The sequence below is a fragment of the Lepisma saccharinum genome, chromosome 4, assembly GCF_977018435.1.
Source record: "Lepisma saccharinum chromosome 4, izLepSacc3.1, whole genome shotgun sequence".
NCBI lineage: Eukaryota > Metazoa > Arthropoda > Insecta > Zygentoma > Lepismatidae > Lepisma > Lepisma saccharinum.
In genome coordinates, this window is record NC_139232.1 from 71318268 (window position 1) to 71332722 (window position 14455).

At 34.5% G+C, this 14455-nt stretch overlaps 1 protein-coding gene across 4 annotated transcripts in view; it reads right to left on the reverse strand.

Annotated features, from left to right (window-relative positions):
* Nucleotides 1-453: 453 nt before the first annotated feature.
* Nucleotides 454-14455, reverse strand: part of LOC145986573 (glycoprotein-N-acetylgalactosamine 3-beta-galactosyltransferase 1-like) — a 115350-nt gene continuing 101348 nt past the window's right edge. For 2 of the 4 annotated variants that reach the window (XM_083120733.1, XM_083120734.1), the window contains exons 2-9: nucleotides 12929-13070; nucleotides 8689-8807; nucleotides 7819-7971; nucleotides 7359-7497; nucleotides 5308-5426; nucleotides 4289-4393; nucleotides 2377-2534; nucleotides 454-1300 (exon numbers count right to left, since the gene is read on the reverse strand). In XM_083120733.1, coding sequence (XP_082976859.1) covers nucleotides 1040-1300; nucleotides 2377-2534; nucleotides 4289-4393; nucleotides 5308-5426; nucleotides 7359-7497; nucleotides 7819-7971; nucleotides 8689-8807; nucleotides 12929-13070 — 1196 coding nt within the window. In that variant the 3' untranslated portion in view covers nucleotides 454-1039. The remainder of the gene's footprint in view (nucleotides 1301-2376; nucleotides 2535-4288; nucleotides 4394-5307; nucleotides 5427-7358; nucleotides 7498-7818; nucleotides 7972-8688; nucleotides 8808-12928; nucleotides 13071-14455) is intronic. The other 2 variants (XM_083120735.1, XM_083120736.1) reach the window with 1 other exon arrangement.

Consider the following 14455-nt stretch of genomic DNA (forward strand, 5'->3'; position numbering starts at 1 on the left):
TTGTCTGTTCATAATGCATTTCATCAATTAATATGCATAAAACATGACCCAAAAATATGAATAAAATTTTGTTTTGAACATCCCAAAATTGACTTGGTTTATTTTACTTTGCTTTTCAGCCACTTTTGGCTAATCGTAAAGATGAGGATGAAAATAATGAAAGTACAGCCATGCCCAGGCTGTGATTTGAACCTGGGAACCTTGGTGCCATAGTGCACTGTACTAACCACTCTACCATGGAAGTCGGCAACTGGAGAATGGAAACATCAGATGACAAAGATGTGCTCTGCACTGCATTGCCAATCTGTCAAGTTTCAAAAGGTTTGAAATAATTTTACATTATTACACACAATGCATTAATGTGACCACTGAATTGCTCAGATGAAAGTATTCTACCATACAATTTGTACTGATTAAGAATAATGAACGACTTCCTTCTCTGTTTTTTTTATTGATTTTCATTTTCTTCACAAATTTTTCTTGCAACTGGTTTACATAAATTGATAATCAATGGTAATAATCAATACTTTTATTTAGTAAGGTCACATCACATAATCAACAGTCAAAATATTACACTGTTTATGTAAATAACTTATATATTTAGGTCAACATAACAACAAGCAAAGAAACTTATGAAAATAAATAACAAGTCTATCTTCCTAGAAAAAAATGACTGAGGCAATATTGCTATTTCATAGCATAGTAAGTTTTCTTCATACAACTTGATAAAACCAGCAAAAATCATTTAATTGCCTAATACAGCAGCTTGTATACAAAAAAAAAGCACTATCTTGAGCTGAGAGAAAAATCACACAATACACAAAGTGTATATAAATGTCTAAATACACACTCTTCAGTGAACACTTGTATTCCAATATGGCACATATTATCCCATGAAAGATACTGTCTTTTTCATACGTTGAGTGCAAATTATTCCAAAGGTGATAATGTGTATAACAAGTCACTGGAAACTGTTTGTCTTTTACACCGCTACGATTCTGCATTTTTTGAAAGAAAAAAAATTGAATTTTGGCAAGTTCTAACTCTTACTCATGTTCATGTCTTTTCCATTTGTTTTTTTATCATTTGTGTCTTTGTCTATGAAATTGCTGACTTCTTGTGCACTTTTTTCAGATGCTGTGCTAAGCTGCATAGCGGTAGAATCAACTTTACTTGTAAGATGAATACCACTTGTTATGCCATATGGCCGCAAGTGGTATATGAGGTATTCCATCACATACATTTGATTAGGATTCACATAATGGAATGAAATAGCTGAGTCTGAACAACATCCCATACCCTAAAATAACAGAAAAAAAGCTGTGTTAAAAACCTGTTTTTTTCCATATGATAATACATTTTTAGCTGTTACTGTATTCATTACATGTTTCGAATTAAACATGGCAGCAATTAACATGTCATATATTGAAATCTACAATGATAATTTAGTTCTGTCCTTTCTTGTTTATTCACATACATAATAAGGTATGACATACTGAAATGACAAAGCAGTACATTTATTGTTACTATTTTTAACAAACATATTCTGAAAATGTCAGCACATTTTTCGTTCACTTTGGTCTATTGTGGTGGATACAGGGTTCATGATTTTTTTTGTAAAATTTCGACTTGCAAATACACCAGATGAGCTAAATACAGGTGACTATATATTACACATTTTCCTTTGCAAACAATAAAATACAGCTTGATTGTCAGTTTAACTGTGCAGTGAGGATAACATATGAGGACAGTCTCCAGGGCTAACAACAATTCATAATAAAAGAGGTTGATGAAAGGTCCAGTCCAATGACTGAGAATCGTTGAAAATTATAGCTTTTTCCACACAATGGGTAAAATTCATGGCATGAGGACTTGGCAAACACATTTGTATAAAAAACCTCTACAACAATTAAATTCTCTTGCTACGATTTTTTTTTAACATCGCAGCAAGCTTAAAAAGGGCATGCGTGAAAAGTTCCTGTCCAGGGAATATAATATGTGAAAAAGGAGGCCCACCCATGAAAGTTGAAGGAACAATGTTGAGTGCTGACTCAAACAAGTGGTCTCAAGTTACCAGCCCGGTTAAGTTAGCATATATTTCTGTTTTGAATGGATACATGCTCTCATCATCAGAGAATATTGATTGGAGACCAAGTGTAAGTTTAAGTTAAATATGTTACGTAGTGCTCTGAAGTGGAAATTTCTAGCCGCCGGTATGCTTTTATGAACTAATACGGAGACAATGAAGTAGGTAGGGGATACCTATCACCGTATCAAATTATCTTAGCTGGAGGGATGCTTAATGAAAATTTTCTTAACTGGGGGGGGATAGCATCACAACTGCAGATAAAATAAAACAATGCCATAAAAGCTCACCTGTTCACTAGGGTAATATATATATTTCCAATACCAGAAATCTTTGTCCACATGGCCTGGAATGAGATGGTGTTCAGGAACAAATGGGAAAAATCTGCCTCTTCCAAGTGTGTCTCTGGAATCACCTGCTTTCACTCCAACTTTCTCTAGACATTTCCCTGAACAAGAAAAGATAAATCCGGTGACAATTTCTACCAAAGAATGAAAGACAACAATATAGAATGTACAGTGAAATTTCCATCTTCTCATGTAAATTTTATGCCCCAAATAAAACGTTTTCCTACATATTACATATCCCACATTATCATATTTTAGCCAAAGTCACCTGAGAAATGTATAATTGAGAATTTACTGCATTATTATTGTGATATGACACTGCTTTCCCTTTGAAGTTCAATAGCATAATAAAACTCAGGTGTTACAATGGGCAATTACGTAGTGTGTGGCATTTGAACAATTTCCACTGAATGGTGGGGAAATTTGCAACCTATTCTTTGGAAGCTTCAAAATATTATGTAAATTATGTACCCCTGTCAAATATCACTCTCATTAAGTACATGTATATGTAAATTTGCACTGAATATTTGCAACGAAATGGTTTATTCTCCCATGTTACCTGGTATACCACCGGTAAACCATTTTTTACATATATGTATAAATTGCTAGTCTGACTTCTGTTTTTGTTTTACTTGCATGCCTGCATTGGTATTTCTATTACAGTGCAACCCAGATTTTACATTTTCCCACATTATACGCTCACTCTTCATGGTCCCAACATAGCAAAATGTTATAAAAGTTTCCTTGATTTTACATTTTCTTGTATTGTAAGATTTTTAAGCTTTTCCCCTGAAAAACGTAAAATTGAGGTTCCACGGTATATCTAATTAATATATAATAAATACATAAAATAATTATAATAAATATGTAAAATAATTGCCAAATTGTTGCAGTAAACCAGGTCAAATTTTCTGAATATGCTACTGTAGGAACTTAAATCTGATTTTTCTTGTATGTACATATTGTGCAATTATTTCTCTTGTAGTTTATGATTGTTACAAGAAATTTAATGAAGCTAAAAATAATGACTGATGAAGGGAGCATGTGTTTTCCTGAAATATTACATCAAAAATTGCCTTTATATTAGGGTGACCACTGGGAGAGTCCCGGTCATCCCATCTACATTATTAAAAAGCCCTATTTGTCCCATTTTATAAAAATATAGGTGTTATAGTGAAAACAAAGTCTAAATTTGAAATACATTTCATGCTAAAAAATATATAGCCAATTGTTTTGTATGTGTTCCGTTATTGTAGAGTAGTGAATAAGCATGCAGTTTCTTTACGGAATTGCAACAAGAATTTAAAGTTCCTGCCTCATGACACAAGGTATGTGGGGTGAGGTTTATGGGGAGATGTATAAACGTTTGATGAAGAATAAAGCTGCTCTCCAGAAGATGGGTTCTTCTGGCATTAATCAACTTCAGTGTAGAACTAACATGAAAGGTTGATCAGAAAGGATGAGAAATGCTATTAAGTCATACTGAGATTATAATAATTAATACCATTTGACAATGGGAGATCATATTTAATTTATTGTTTGTAGTGTATAATTTATGTGATCCATCCTTTAATAAATAATAACAATATGTTAAAAATAACAAGTATTTTATAATTAGGCCTAACAGATCTTTTAAGTGGAGGAGGGGGGGAGGTAAACTGATCTCCTTGGGATGTCCCGTTTTTGGGTCAAACTACTATGGTCACCCTAGTTTATATGCTGGTAACAACTGTAAACTACACGATAAATACTTAATGTGTTACTATTGTCACAAAATATCTTGCAAAATACAGATGTTTTCGAAATAAAATGTACATGAAATTACATTATATAATCAAAACAACACAATCCTTACCCATCTCCACATCTTCAGCTCCTCCATGATCTTGACGACACTTTGACTTATCTGGTAAACCTTTTTGTATAAATAGCCGAACTGCTTCTTTACTTAGCACATAACCTTTAAAAGAAAAGGAAAAGTTACCATGTTGCAAACACACACACACACACACACACTAATGTATCACTTGTATATACAAGGTGTCCACCATGAACTTTACACTTTTTGAACACAGGGCCTCTCTGATGGAATAGTGAAACATCACCTTGCAATCAAGGGGTTCCAGGTTTGATAACCAGTGGAGGCAAATAATGGTTCAGAGCTACTTTCAAAACTGCAGGTCCAGTCCCAATTAGCCTATCTGTGCATAAAATGGACTTAAAATAAACTTCAAAGTTTGCAACACGCTGCTTTATGATTATTGTATAAGAGGAAGCAGCTATGGATGTTTATAGTTGAATGACAGTTTTCTTTATTATGAATTACAGGTGATGCTGGAGTCAAAGTTTTGTTTTAAATCAACTTTATGCTTAGAGAGAGTAATTTGGACTGGATGTAGTTCAAAATGTGAGGAGAGTAACTGGACAGTCTCTCCACCAGGAATCGAACTTGGGACCCTTTTATTACAAAGGAATTGAGTTAGCCATTATACTGTGTTGCAAACTACATTATGAAGCTTTGTCCATTGATAAAGTGGTGTATAAAATTTACATTGCCCCCCCCCCCCCTTTTTCTCCTCAATGTGCTTGATGGAAGTGATATCAAAATTTCCTTCCCATTAGAGCCTGATTCTTGTACTTAAATAATAAAACCAAACCCCACAATTTATTTGACATCACTGTAGATTTGAAAAGTGCACTCTCAAAAACCTTCAGTCATGAAAGGGTTATAGCATAAACAGGTCCGATCCACTAACTCATCTACATATGCAAAATATTATTCCTTGTAATTTCTACAATGGTAGATTCGAATCTCTGAAAACTCCATGACTATGTATTTATTTGTGTACCTTCATTTACTTTAAAATGACTAACCTGCTCCTCCACTCATGTATCCTTGCTTCACATATGGTTTGAATCTGCAGCCAAAGTATATTGGATCTGATGGATTATAAGCAGACAGCATGTACCTCAGATTTTCAAGAATGACATACCTGAAGGAAAAAGGAGACAAAGAATAAACGTAAGGAAACAGTATATGGTGCATTCATTAACACTTTCAAAACCACATGTTAAAAAATCTGTTACTTTACATGTTTGTACACCAACAAATAAAAATAGATATGACAATGAGTATATTTGAAAGTAACCTAAGAATTAAAAATAATAATCATCCTATCTGCTAAATTCTGTATTGGGTGATGATGTAGTTGAATAGTGATTTAAAACATTTTCATGGCGACAGTAAGTCACCGAAATCGATAAGCAAATCAAGTGATAGTTTGCAAGAAAACAGAGAATTATTACATATTTGTGTAAGAAGTGAATTCAACAGTGCTTCTATGTACTATGAATTTAAATCTTCAGTGACAATTTTACACAACATTTATCAATCATAATGACATTTGCAACATTTATACTTATGTGAGAAAATATATGTGCAATATCAAACAAAATATGCATTAAAACCTTAAATATGCAACTTTAAATTTCATATATTTAAACTCTAAACCTTGCATCTTGCAAAGATATACCGGTGATAATTCAGTAACAAAGAAATGTGCATTTGCATGTAAAGAAACAAACAATGGACTTTATCCAATTAACTTTGTACACTAATAAATAATCATTGTCACCAACATTCAGATAATTATACGAATCTTCACCCTGCTAATCACCCATGTTTCTTCCGATAAGGATAAATTTAAGTGCTGCATGAAACAACAAATGCTATTTCAAAGTGCACATCTATATTAGTCTGAAAGGGGTGTACTGGCTTAGCCAGAGGGGCCTGGGCTTGCTGACAAGGTGCCTGACCCAATACAGAATCAGCACAAGTTTTGAGGCCTGAACCTGACCTAGCCATGGGTGCTCCTTCTGTTTGTCCTTTCCTCAATTTCTTTGCATCATCATTTATCCCACCACGATCAACCAAATGAGGTAGAAAAGTGATGTACAGTTATATTATTTGTAAATATATGATAGAATTAAAATTATGATTGAGATGATACTGATGTATTACTATTGGCTTACACTTTTCAAACATTTTTGATTTTTGGGTCCACAAAAATGTTGTGCAACACTTTTGTGGAGTATATTTATCCTGGAAATTATGCATAATTTGAAGTTTCCATTTATTTTGCACTGATATTGTAAAATACTGAATCTTACGATTACATAACAGGTAATACTGATGCACATAATTGGAGTGCAATACTAACACACCAATATCAATATTTTGAACAATTTTTAACTCCATGAAGATAGGAGGAACAAGGCAACGTTGAAGTCTACTGTGTTTCAAAGGCAACAGATCCCGTTGCAGTAGCACTTGCAAAGATAATTTCACACAGACAAAACAGCAGCAGCGAAAAATCAGGTGAAGCCAGGCTAGCTCAGTGGTAGAGCAATGGCACAGTATGCCACAGACCCAGGTTAGAGTCCTGGTCAAGCCTGCATTTTTCACTGAATTTTTCTGTGCAGTTATTGCTCGCGATCAATTTCGTCACCTGTCTGGTGGCTTTGTCAAGTGTGTACTGTTTACAATTTTCAAGCATCAGCACCTGAATTGGTGGAAATCGAAAATAGTATCGGCATCGGTATGTGTATGAGCTAAGCTCTAATTAAAATTAAAGTTCTGGATTCAATTTCAGATGGACAATATTGACACATATTATCCGTTTCAATACATTTGGAAAAATAGTTAAATACTTTTCAGGTTACAAAACTTTTTTTTAAGTTTCTGAATCATGCTCCCGAATTTTCTAGTTTTGTTTAAGAAGAGCGGCCCCAGTATTTCTAATAAACAATATCTTACTTAAATTGCCCATATGAGTTTACAATTTCGTGCTGCATTCAATAAGGCACTTCCCTGCCTTGTTACCGATAAAAATACACAATTTTCTTTTGTTAACAGTGAAACTTACGTGTCATCATCTGCTTTCATGAACCAATCCGCATCATTAAAATGATGTTCATAAACATACTTATATCCTTCTTTGGTTTTAGCCCAGAGATAATCTCTTCCTTCACTCACTGGCAGTCCAACTGAAGGCAATGAAGAATCTAAAAGCAAAGATGGTGAACATTAATATAGAGCATAATTCAGCATAAACACTGAAACTATGAACCACAAGAAACACTGACATTTTGCCAAAAATGAGAATACAGTACTTGTTTCCATGAAATGTGTGTTCTTATTAGTTTAAATTAAAGTTAATTTTGAAAAAACAGCTGTTGTAAATCTTGAAGAAATACTTATGGTATGCATATATACTAACTAATAAGCATTCCACTTAGTTTCCATACTTTTTAGTTATTTAGTTGATGGTCAAGTTAGTTTGAACAAAATAATAATACATTCTCTTATGCTTCTTGTAGACATACCGTTTTGTGAGCTCATGAACAGTAAGATGTTGCACCTCTTGCCCCAAGTAGCTTTAACATGCTTAGCTTTCTTCTGGTGGTTTGTGGGTGACGTCATTACCCAGCACAGGACTCGAACCTGGTCTTTCAGCTTCCTCGCTACAATGTCCTCATCTAGAATGACAGATATTGATGTGTTAGTTAACACAAGGGATGGACAGAAATCAGACTTGGGTCACAGATTGTTATAAATGGCAAACAACCGATGAAATCCTAAATTTTAATTATTTACATACAGTACAAGAAATCCTTTGTAAATTATATTAGAAATTCAGATTAACCAGTGTTTATCTCTTCTTTGCAACCGATCAGTGGCGGTTGATTCACGATGAATAACTATCATGAAATCATGAACAAATTCAACTACCATTGATCAGTTATAAAGTGAAGGACCCAGATTTTATCACATACACCAAGAATTTGTTTAGCCAATGGCACTGTTACTATGTTACTAATTTCATGTAATTATACTTAAACGATAAAAAAAAATCTCTATTTTCTTTAAATATCAAATAAAATGTTGGTTTGAAGGAAGTGTCATGTGTAAGAAAGATGAAATTTTGCTTGTACTTTTTGTTGAAAGTTTGAAAGCTATGAAGTCTGACAAGCAATGTGTATCATTATGAAAAATACGAAAAAAAATAAAAATGAGTTAAAATATGAAAAACATAATGTTAAATTAATGTCATGCACTACAAGAGAAGCAGAAAATTGCTTGTTATCCTTATTCAGTTAAGAAAAATAATGTTTCAAAATAGAAAAGTACATTTTATTTAAACATTATTCGCTTTGATGCGAATGATGAATAAACATATTGATATTGATCACTACCTTTATGAAATTCTTCATCGTGACTATGAAAGTGAACATCCTCTTCTGGCCCAGGAACATCTAACATTTCCGAGTGATGATGAGGATCTGCATGGCGACTTTCTAGGGATGCCAAGTTTCTACAAAACAAATATATTAAACTTAATACTCAAATTTCACACAAATACTAGTGCAAATTTGAATTTATAATGTAAGTTTGATGTGCTCACATCTTCTTTCAACATCTGTTTACACATACTTGAGATATTAATGTATAATAGTCTTATTCTTCAGGTTATTGCCAGGTTCCGATTAGTACCCATGCAGCAAATGGTGTAAATGCAGCTGCAACTTGCTATATATTGCAATTATACATACATACATGTCAGTGGCGTGGCTTTTAAAAAGTGTTACCGGCTATCAATAAGTACGACAATTATGCCTGCTAGATGTTATTACATCCCCCCCACCCCCCTTTTGGTAAAGAAAACATGTCTTAGAGTTAGATATTTGTTTATTTCGTTCTTGTTTTGCAATGAGCACAGTGATTTAGCCACAAACACTCCTAGAAAGAACTACAACTCATGAGACAGTTACCACAAAAATTCAATGAATAGTGGTAGACCCTTGTCAATTCTTCATCTGTCTCTGTTTCTTTGCAACGAGGTGCGAAGTGGAAGAAGAAGAAGAACCACACTTCTCTCGGGTCAGTTTGCCGTTTGTGTGGTGAGCACTGAGTAGACAACAGAACTCCGCTCCTTTGTGGAAAGGAAGCCCAGCTGTATACGTACTACTGTTGCAAACTTAGTATTTTGGAGCAAGGTTTGTCCAAATCACGAATCACACCAAGGAACTATATTTTCGTCTATTACCTAACTGGTCTCAGTTGTAGTTCAATCCAGCCTTGGCTTTGCAGTCTACCTCTAGTTGCTTCACAGAAATGGTATTCCTATTTTAGGATGGAATTAGCTCTTTTCCATAAGTCCTTCCCTGCTCTTTCCTTGCATTGGCACCCTCTTCTCCCTTGTTGCCTCTTCAGGGAAGCGGAACGGCCTCCCTCTTCGCTTCTGTCGCCTGCAGATAAAATGTCCTACGCGATATCTACTCGACGGGAACAGTGTTCATTAACGTATTTAACAATGTTGTCATTTTATTGAAACAACTTTTTAATTCTTTACATTTTGCTGTTACCTGCGGTAACACCAGCTACATACATGCCACGCCTCTGATACATGTGTAGTAAGAAACAACCTATATTATCATCAAATAAGGCTTTCAGAAATTCTTTAAACAACTGTATGAGAATACATTGTTTAAACACATGTCATATTGCATTATATAGATATGAAATCATTGTAGTTTTGTGAATATAGATTTATGAAATGAAAATGATAACAAAAGCAACCATTTTAGACTTAGCCCTTATTACTTGCAACTGGATAATTTACATTACAAATTTTTACAATTATCTGCCTTATCTAGGAAATATGTTCAGCTAAACATAGACCAAAGCAGATAATTTATAAAATGTAATATTTATACACTTATTTACATGCTTCTTAAGCGTGAGTCACGCTTTTTTATATTCACAATCAAACAAAGAATAGGAAGGAAACTCATGGGTATTATCATATAAATTCACACAAGACATCACAATGCTGGCCTCAATTTCTTTCAGACAGAAGAATGAGATTCAGTTAATATCCCAGGACTTGCTGCGTACAAGCCTGAGACTTTTATTCTGAGTTAACTAACACAGATTACCGTATTTATTCATGTATAATGCACACTTTTTTAAATTTTTGCTCCCAAAAACTGTGGTGTGTAATATACACTGAATAATTCGGACAGCCAACATGAAACCCTACGGGGCCATTCCATGATTTTATGACACTTGCATTGATTTTTCATATTTACGGAACCCTATCATCTTATATATCTTTGTAAAGCTTAAATTATGCAGTTTCTGAATATGGCAAAAGTATTCCATTCAAGATGGTGACACTAATGTGCAATGAGATTGAAATAAGCTCATCACAAAATGAAGGAACATTCTGATTTTTATTGTACTGGATGAAAGAAAAGATAAGGAAAATGAAAATAATAATTAAAATGTATTACTTGCCAAATAATATGACATACATGGTGTGTGTAAATGCCTTAATGGAAGAAATCTTGTGCTGCTAACTGCTAGTCTGAGGATCCTGAATGTGCCTCTTATAAATGTTACATTAGTCATGGAAAATATATACATTTTGAAGTTTTTTTTAGAACAAGTAAAGAGGAAATTAGCAAAACCACGTATAAAGTTTTAAAGGCAATTTCCCACGATTTTTCACTTTGTAATGTAATGTTCTGCAACACCAAGAAAAGCAGTGCTGTTCTGGCAGAGTTCAAGCATGCATCTTATCGAGGGAAAGGGGAAGGTGGCATGGGTTGGTAACTTATTGTTTATGCAAAAGGATATTCTCCTCTTGGTCCACATAGCAACAGGTGACTTATTGAATAGGTAGGATGTCATTCACTTTTGATCGGCATAGCAACAACTTTACGACCTACAACTAAGAAAGCCATTTCTTGAACCTGGATTATACTGCACATTCTATTGGAGATATAATTTTGTCATTTTTCCCCCAACAAAAACCAGGGTGCGCATTATACACGGATTTCTCAATACAATTTCAACAGAATACAATCAGCCACAAATTAAGTTAGCTGGAATTTCCAAAAATAAAATTGGTAGAAAGTTTTATTTATACTTCGGTGACAACAACATGTTATAGGAATTCAGCCGCATGAGCTCACATGCATACAATCATTTCTGTTGGACATGATGCATTACCTTTATTATTTTACAACTTCCTCTTATAATTTAAAGTACTCAGGCCCTGGAGGTCCACAAGATTTTTTCCAGAGGAGGAGGAGAGGGAGGGCAGTGTGTTTGGTAATACTCCAGTAGTGCAAAGCTCATAGATCTTTTGTTTTAGAAAGTAATGAGTATGGGTGGGGATTTGTATGCACTAAAAACTCCTAAAACAAGTAGGCAAATGGGCACCACAATGATAAAAAGATTCACTTTTCTGTTCTTTGGGCTGATCGTGACGACGATGGTAGATGAAATTAGAAGAAAAAGTTACTTAAAACCAACCTAAACTAAATCATACCTATTACTGGGAAGAGGGCTCCCATGTAGCATAGTGGTTAGCGATCTAGCTTTGGAGTGAGTGGTCCCAGTCCCGGTGGGAACCCCCAACATTTCGGGTTGACTTAACATGGTGAGGACAATTGTGGAGCTACTAGGAAAGAAGATATGGTGGTCTCCAGTCTAGAAAGCCAAAAAACAGCGGTGATTGGGACTGGATGCTCAGACCATGGGTCACCCCAAAAAAAGTTGGTTGGCATGCCCTGGCCTTCAGATGGGTGGAGTTGTTTGTGGCAGCATTAATGTAAAGAACTTCGAAATTTTGGATAGATTCAGTGCTTTTACATCATTAATATCATCCCAGTTTTTATTCCTACGATTCAAGTATCGAGTTCTCAAAATTTTTGGATCTAATTTTTTGCAGGATGAAATCAATATTGATTTAATAGGGTGCAAATAATTTCATGGGACACCAATGCATTCTCCCTTTCACAACTTTTGTGCCTTCCCGATGGTGTAGTGGTAACATCATCGCCTTGTGATCAAGGGGTCACAGGTTTGATACCCGGTGGAGGCACATGGCACAGTGGTTCAGATCGCACTTTAAACTGTAGGTCCAGTCCCAATTAGCCTTTCTGTACGTAAAGTGGACTTAAAACACAAATCAATCAATCAATTTTACAACTTTTTTTTCATTTATATAGTTCGGCGCCCAGGGCTGACTCCCGCCGCCTCCTAGCTATGGTTATAAACTTGATAAGACTATGAAAATGAGTAATTGCAAGCGAAGTGAGCAACAAAATTTTATGAAAATAATTTTTATTTGCATAAAATGTGAATAGGATTTGGATTAATAAAAGTTGTAATTTTTCACGTCTACGGAGAAAAATTCAAGTAGAATTCACGCATAATTCCCAGAGCCAATAATTCACGCATAATTCCCGGAATTCCCGGTGAGTAGCCACCGTGATAATGTAAGTCGACATCCAAGGGAACGGGAGTGGGGACAGTAGTAGATGTCTAAATATTGAGCACATGATATTATTTTTAAAATTGACATTTCACTAATTTCTTCTTAAAATAAATACTACAATTAATGTATGGGAATTTAATGCTCACCTTGGATGAAACCATGTTAGCTGCGTGCCAGAGTACTGAGTTACACTTAGGAGAATGTAGGCAAAACTGAAACCAAATGTAATTCCAATCGCAAGCGTGAGGACGAAAGTGCGACCCACAGAAGGCCTTAGTATCACCTGACCTGTAAAATAAAAATAAAAATCAAGCATTAGAAATTGATGACAATAAGAACAAGCAACACGTCTCTTTAAATGTGCATCTGTACATTATTAAAGTCTGCTGTAGTAAGTTTGCTTCACTTTGCTAAAGTGCTTCTCAGAGAATCAATTAAGGATTTTCTTAAGAGTATCAGGAATAATTTCCTGGTACCTAAATGAAGAAATACATAACTGCTTTATGTGAGTTCAAATAAGATTGGCAAAATATAATCAAACACATAGGGTTAAAGTGGTGCAATTAATGTATAAGAATTCGACATAATGGAGAAGTATTTCAATACTAGAATATTTTGTTTAGGTTAAACATATTTAACTATTTTCATTTACTTTAAAATTATTTGCATTTAGGGGACATGTCCAATAAAAATTTAATTACTTTTCACGATATTATGAAAAAATGAAGTTTAGTAATGTGTCATGATAATGTGTTTGAAATTAATTTTGTTCCACATATTTTTCTGCATAAGGTGCTAATCCTATCCACTTCTAAATAGTGGATGTAGCTGTTGATATTTACAACTGTTCAATGACATGAATGCTTTCCAGTTGTTCGTTACAAATAAGTTACTTTTCCACCACTTTTTTACTCAAAGGCTCCTCCTTGATTATCAGGTGAGTGTGAACGATATGAAGCATAATGCTTAGTCGTGCAGTTGTATGTTTAAAGCACGAGCATGGTTTTATAATACTGTTCTAGGCAAAATACTATTATATTAACAGATTAACAGTAGAACATTATGCTATGTAGTAACACAATTGCAAATAACAAAAAAAAAAAGAGTAGAAAAATAACGAAGGAAAATATCCACCTGGATTTTTGTGCAGCAGGACAATTTGGTTACATGATCGTGATGTTTACTGCATCAACTAACTGTGGCATTTCTAAACCCAAAGGTTTATTGTTGCAGCAACGTAAGTCTTCTATTTGTTTCCATCCTGGGCAAGATCAATTCAATCTTGACCATTCTTACAATTTCCTTTTGGTACATTTTAATATTGTAATTCCATCTTTGTCTTGGTCTTCCCACAGGTCTCTTACCATCAGGTTTCCTAACATGGATCTTGTAAATATTTCTATCCTCTCCAATGCATGCTACATGACCTGCCCAATTAAGTCTTCTTGATTTAATTATTCTAGTAGTGTCAGGAGATGAATTTAGATTACGCTATTCAGTCTCCACACATCTGTTTTATCTCTTCCAGGTCTAAATATCTTTTAAGATTCTATTTTCAAATAAAAATTCTGTGTGGCTGGTACCATTGGGAATAACATAGCAGAATGTGTGCGGGTTTTGTGCAATAAAAACTGAAACAATGCGAATGTATGTTTTTATGGCAATGAAACTTC